Here is a 6806-nt window from a genome sequence, read left to right as displayed (position 1 = left end):
GAAATAAATGTATGCCATCTTAGACGACCAGAGCAACAGGTCCCTTGTGAGAACAAAGTTCTTCGACATTTTCGGGCTCACTGGTGCCAGTTCCCCCTACACACTAAGAACATGTGCTGGAGCTACAGAGGCGATAGGAAGAAGACCATCCGGCTTTCTCATTGAAGACATTCATGGCTCCGTGAAGCTACCCTTGCCAACACTCATGGAGTGCAACGAGATGCCTAACAACAGGAACGAGATTCCAACACCGCAAGTGGCATCACATCATCCTCATCTCAGAGCTGTAGCTAAATTCATTCCTCGTTTGGACCCAGAGGCCAAGATTCTACTTCTCCTCGGGAGAGACATCCTCAGAGTACACAAGGTTCGACAACAGCGCAACGGACCGGCTGATGCTCCATTTGCTCAGAGACTGGATCTGCAATGGGTCATCGTAGGGAATGCCTGCATAAGTCGAAGTCGCACACCGGACTGTGTGAGCAACCTCAAAACAAACGTCCTTGAAAATGGACGTCCCGCCCTTTTCGAGCCATGCCAGAATCATTTTCTCGTCAAGGACAGCTCGCTGACACGCAAGGGTCGACAGACTGCTTCCAACTAGCTCAGAACGCTGCTAGGAAAGACCGCTGTCACTGAAATGCTGTTCCACGCAACGAAGGATGACAACAGACCTTCCCTTTCCGTCGAGGACAGGAAGTTCTTGAAGCTGATGGACGACGAGTTCTCAAGGGACGAATACAGCAGTTGGCTAGCGCCTCTTCCCTTTCGTTCTCCAAGACCTTGGCTTCCGAATAACAAGTGCTTGGCCGCGTCAAGCCTCACTGCTGTACAACGGACCTTAAAGAGAAAGCCAGAACTGAAGGAACAATTCGCGAGCTTCATGGACAAGATGTTCAAGAACGGCCACGCCGAGAAAGCTCCACCGGTTCGAGAAGGAGAAGAATGTTGGTACCTCCCCATCTTTGGTGTTTGCCACCCAGGAAATCCCGGGGAAACACGAGTTGTGTTCGACTCTAGTGCACAGTTTAAGGGCGTGTCTCTAAACAGTGTGCTGCTTACCGGTCCAGACTTGATCAACAGCCTGCATGGAGTGCTCCTCGGATTACGGAAGGAACCCGTGGTCATTACTGTGGACATTAAGCACATGTTCTACTGCTTCCTGGTACGAGACGACCACCGAAATTATCTGAGATTTCTGTGTTTCCGCAACAACATCTACAGTGACGTGGTGGAGTACCGAATGAAAGTACATGTGTTTCGAAACAGCCCTTCACCAGCAGTTGTAACGTACGGACTGCGGAGAACAGCACGAGAAGGAGAGGAAGAATTTGGCAGCGACGTCAGGCAGTTCATCGAGAGAGATTTCTATGTCGATGATGGGTTGAAGTCTCTCTACAACGACAACGACGCCATCAGCCTAATACGCCGCACGCAACAGAGGTTGGCCGCATCAAACCTTAAGCTCCACAAGATAGCCTCTAACTGCCCTACAGTGTTGGAAGCCTTTCCAGAAGAAGGCCGTGCCAAGGATTTGAAGGATCTTGACTTGAGCAATGGCTCGCAGCCGATCCTACGCAGTCTGGGAGTTTCTTGGAATATGAAGAAGGATGTCTTCACATTTACGACTCCAATCCAAGAAAAGCCATTCACTCGGTGCGGTGTCTTTTCAGTGGTGAATAGCCTGCAGTGTACGACCCACTTGGGTTTGTTGCTCCAGTCATCGTTCAAGGTAAGTCCCTCCTCCGAGAGCTAGTCGCCGAGACATGCGACTGGGACTGCCCATTTCCTGACGAAAAGAGAGCCGCCTGGGAGGCATGGAAAGACTCGCTGCAAGTACTCGAGCTGCTGGACATGCCTCGCACCTCTGCCCCTGCCTCACTCACTACCGCAGAGTAGAAGGAACTGCACATATTCTCCGACGCATCAACCAAAGCTGTGGCTGCAGTGGCGTACCTCAGAGTGACATATCCAGATGGTGCATGTCATGTCGGGTTCGTCATAGGAAAGGCTAAGCTATCACCGCATCCGGAACACACCATCCCAAGGCTTGAACTGTGCGGCGCGGTGTTGGCAGTAGAGCTAGCAGAGCTCATCAGTCGTGAAATAGATATGGAACTTGATGCCGTAAACTTCTATACTGACAGCAAGGTCGTCCTAGGCTACATACATAGTGAGACGCGAAGGTTTTTTGTGTATGTCAGTAACAGGGTGGAACGCATAAGGAGCTCTACATGGCCAAACCAATGGCGCTATGTTCCTTCTGACATGAACCCTGCGGATCTTGGAACTAGGTCTGGGCCAGCAGCCCAAATGGCAGGATCGACCTGGCTGACAGGCCCGGACTTTTTGTATCGTCAAGAACACTGCTCGCAGGTTTTGCAGGGCAAGTTCGACTTGGTCGATGCGGATTCCGACACGGAGGTGCGGCCCCAGGGAAATGTTCTCGCAACCAGTGTGGACGTGAAATAACTCGGCAGCAAGCGTTTCGAGCGCTTCTCAAGTTGGATAACGCTTACTCGCGCAGTTGCAACGCTCGTACGGCTAGTGGACAAAATTCACGTGTCAAACTGCCCGCATAACAGCTCATCTCACCAACTGCGACCTTCTGCAGAACACCTTGCCCGGGCAAAGGCAGTCATTATTCTATCTGTCCAGAAGGAAGCCTTTTAGAGGAGTTGAAACGTTTGCCACGAGGAAAACGGCTACCGAAGTCAAGACCTCTGTGGAGACTGGATCCATGGGTTCATTCCGACGGTCTTTTGAGAATCGGTGGCCGACTAGGCAGGGCCAACCATTTCGACCAGCTAGAGCAGAAGCCCATCATCATGCCAGGGCGACACCATGTCACCACCCTGGTTGTGCGGCACTATCACGAACAGGTCAAACATCAAGGACGCCACTTCGCTGAGGGAACGGTCAGGGCAGCTGGGTTCTGGATCGTCGGAGCTAAGCGTAGCATCGCCTCATATATACACAGTTGTGTTACATGTCGCAAGCTCAGAGGAAGGCAGCTACAACAGATGATGGCAGACCTGCCCGCAGAAAGACTAAGCACCGAGCCACCTTTCACTAATGTCGGACTAGATGTATTTGGCCCGTGGCAAGTCTCATCTCGTCGCACCAGAGGTGGTGAGGCCAACAGGAAACGGTGGGGCGCTGTTCATATTGAAGTAATCGAAAGCATGGATGCCTCAAGTTTTATTAATGCGCTCCGCAGATTCTTTGCCATAAGGGGCCCGGCAAAGCAACTGAGGTCTGATTGGGGGGCAAATTTTGTTGGAGCATGCACCGAACTAAAAGTGAGCACCAGTGGCCCAGACCACGAGAAGCGAGGAACATTCCTGTCAGACCATGGATGCACTTGGGTGTTCAATCCCCCTCATGCTTTTCACATGGGAGGAGTGTGGGAAAAGATGATAGGAGTCACACGGTGAATTTTGGACTCCACGCTTCTTGAGAATACCTCTCGTCGCCTTACTCACGAAGTCTTGGTAACCCTCTTGGCAGAAGTCTCAGGGATCATAAATTCGCGATCCCTCGTTCCTGTCTCAACGGACCCCGAGTGGTAAGAAGTGCTGACTCCGGCAACGCTTCTGACCCAGAAGGTCGGCGGCAACACAGTGCCACCAGTCTTTAATGACAAAGATATATATCGGCGACAGTGGCGGCAGGTTCAGTGGCTGGCCGACGCCTGTTGGTGCCGCTGGCGACGCGAGTTCCTTACCACCCTGCAGAGTCGTCGCAAGTGGCAGGGCCAAACGCGGAGTCTCAAGGCAGGTGACCTCGTCCTCCTGAGAGACAGCCAGGTTCACCGCAACGAGTGGCCCATGGGACTCATTGTGAACGTTATTGCGAGTGCGGACGGCAAGGCGCGAAAGGTGGAAATCAAGACGGGAACACGGGGAGTGATCAAGACGTTCCTCCCTCCCGTGACTGAGACAGTCCTGCTTATTCCGTGTAAGGACTGAAAACATCATATAGTGGTTATGTATACAACCAGACGGGGAGTGTGCTGTCCCGTGTCAATTTCAAGTTTCCCGCCCGGGCGCCGCCTTCGTCTGCGGACATTGGACTCCTCTCCCCTCTTCTTCCTTCTCCCCTTGCGCCCTCACTCTCGCTTGCTCCCTCTCGGAGTGCCTAGTTTACGCGGCCCGCGTCTCTTTTGTTCTTTCGCGCTGAACGACTGTGGCAGCACCGCGTTTTTACGAGTTTGTAAATGCACAAGATGAAGTTTTAATTTTCCTGGTGTTTTCGACTCGTTAACTATCTGAGGAGTGGCCGCAGCCCCAACGCGTGCCACGGAATCAGAACACACGGCATCGAACCGCTGCCAGCATGACACGGAACGATAGGTGCCAGCGGTTAAACGCCACGGCCACGGCTTCCGATATTTCAGCAAGTTATACTTTAGGGAACTTGCACAACTCTGACAAAAATCGCTTTTGGGAACACTGTTACGCCATGTGTAGTGAGTCAAGATAAGCATCAATCGAAAGCTGAGTCTCCGGACTACATACGCTGCAGTGACTATTAGGATAGACGCAGCAGTTTTATCACAGCTACCGTTTATGTCTCGAAATTGGAATGCATCATATAACCACGCAAACAACAAAGGACAAAGAACGAAACACACAGGCGCAGAACTTCAACTGAGATTTACTCCGGGAAAGCCCACATTTATGCATGTATCATATACACACTTGCTAATCATCAGACAACCATCACTTGACGTTCGCATGCCGGCGTGAGTATCATAAATTTGCATGTAAGTAATTGAACTCTTTATCACTCAGTGACACTGAAGAGCTGCTTACGCAGCAGCCTGATTTTTTCGTGATCAGGAAGGCTCGAGGGAATCGTTGTTTTCGTTTTCCATTGATGTCACTGACCTATTTTATTCCATTCCACAAGATGAATTGCTTTGCGCCATTAGGGATTCCATTCATGACTATGGCCCAGTGGCCTTTCAGAACGCATGTGGTGTAAGCGTGGACGACTTCTTAGAAATTCTTCATTTTTATTTAGCATCGACCATCGTTAATTTCGAAGGAAAGAACTTCGTCCAAAAATGCGGAGTGTGCATTTGTTCCTGTATTGCCCCTTTATTAGGTGATATATTTTTATCATATTGTGACCAACGAATTGCTGAACGCCTTGACACAGCCTACTCGGCTAAGATTTTTAGATATGTTGACGATACTGCCATTTTTGAAAGGGGTAGCGGAGGGAGGCGGTTCCACTGCAGTAAACCGTGTTCTTGAAATTTTCCCTGAGAGCGCCTTTGGGTTGAGTTTCACTTGAGTTGCCTTCGCAAGGATGCCTGCAGTTCCTGGACATTTGCATTGTTCTTGCTGGATCCCATGCGTGCTGGAGGTACCAGCCTCGATCAATACAACGTATTTTAAAGTACCAGTCTGCTCATTCGAAGCTTGTAAAAAGGGGAATTGCAAAAAACTGCCTGCGTGTTGCTCTTGATAAGTCCTGCCAGCATGAAATGCAACATAGCGTGCTTTTACACTTGCAAAGGCTGCACAGCGCAGGATTTCAGTATGAGATGGTCGCCTCGGTGCTAGAAACCCTTGACAAGGACGCGCGGGGCCCATCAGAGCTCCACCCAAGCGTAGAGCCGCAACGCTGTAGACCTGTTGCCATCCCGTACTTCCACCAAATCTCTCACCGCTTCAAAAAGGTGGCTGAAAAATGTGAAGTACCGGTGGTTTTCACGGCGCCCAAGAAACTGGCCGGCCTGTGCAACATTGTGCAGGGGAAGAAAAAAAGAAATGAATGTGGTATCAAGCACGTTGACAGGTTCGTCCCATGCAGAATAGGGGTAGTGTACCAGATACCCCTCTCTTGTGGCAACAGCTACATAGGGCAGACGGGACGATGTCTAAACGTCAGACTGCAGGAGCACCGCGCAGGGGCAGAAGGATTGGCGGGGGGTGGCAAATTGGTTGACCATTGTCACCACTGCCGTAATTGCAGGCCTAGGTTCCGCGACACTAAAGTCTTGAGGATGTTTGCGTCACAACTGAGCCGAGAAATCTATGAAGCTTGCTGTATAAAAATGTAATCTGGCAGCTGCGTAGGCAGCTCTTCAGTGTCACTGAGTGATAAATAGTTAAATAAATTTACATGCAAACTTATGCCACTCACGCCCGCATACCAACGTCGAGTGATGGTTGTCTGATGATTAGCAAGTGTGACTATGATACATGTGTGAATGTTGGCTTTCCCGGAGTATATCTCAGTTGAAGTTCAGCGCCTGTCCTATATGTATGCTTCTCCGTCCTTTGTTGTTTGCGCGGTTACATGATGCATTCCAATATCCACCACCAACCCGGCCGCCTCTCCCTGGTAAATATGTCTCGAAAATCGAGTACAAGTTTTTGTCGGTTCCATAGGGTTCCATTGCTGAATCTTTGCGCGTTCTGGGAAAATAATTCTTGCTTGCCACAGCGTGATCACTGCATTTGGCTCGTGGATTGTCTTCTAGAACGTATCTGTCACCTGCCTTCTTCAATAATCGACCAGCAGCTTTTGTCATTCGCGAAAAACCCACTCGTTCCATTGAAAACGTGCTAGCTTCTTGCCGCGGCCGCTTGGGGCGCAAGTTGGTACGTGTCCAGGGAAGCTCATTACTTCTCGAAGAGAGATCGGGATGCCTTAGCTCACGCGCCTATAAAGCGAGATATAAGAAGGAAGAAGAAGCATGCGCTTGCTGCTGTAGAGGTAGAGAAACTGTGGAGCACGTTTTATTAGAATGTGAAGATGTCTACCCAGCGGTCGATTTAGGCACCACT

The 6806-nt window shown here is 50.4% G+C and overlaps 1 protein-coding gene across 1 annotated transcript; it reads left to right on the top strand.

The window, feature by feature from the left end:
• The first annotated feature begins 883 nt into the window (after positions 1-883).
• Positions 884-3971, top strand: LOC142568565 (uncharacterized). The gene is made up of 2 exons (XM_075678451.1): positions 884-1732; positions 3738-3971. Exons 1-2 carry the CDS (start codon positions 884-886, stop codon positions 3969-3971), a joined length of 1083 nt encoding a protein of 360 aa, XP_075534566.1.
• Positions 3972-6806: the final 2835 nt, after the last annotated feature.

This window comes from Dermacentor variabilis, unplaced genomic scaffold (assembly GCF_050947875.1).
Source record: "Dermacentor variabilis isolate Ectoservices unplaced genomic scaffold, ASM5094787v1 scaffold_21, whole genome shotgun sequence".
NCBI classification, from domain to species: Eukaryota; Metazoa; Arthropoda; class Arachnida; order Ixodida; family Ixodidae; genus Dermacentor; species Dermacentor variabilis.
This window is presented reverse-complemented; position numbering and strand designations above follow the sequence as displayed.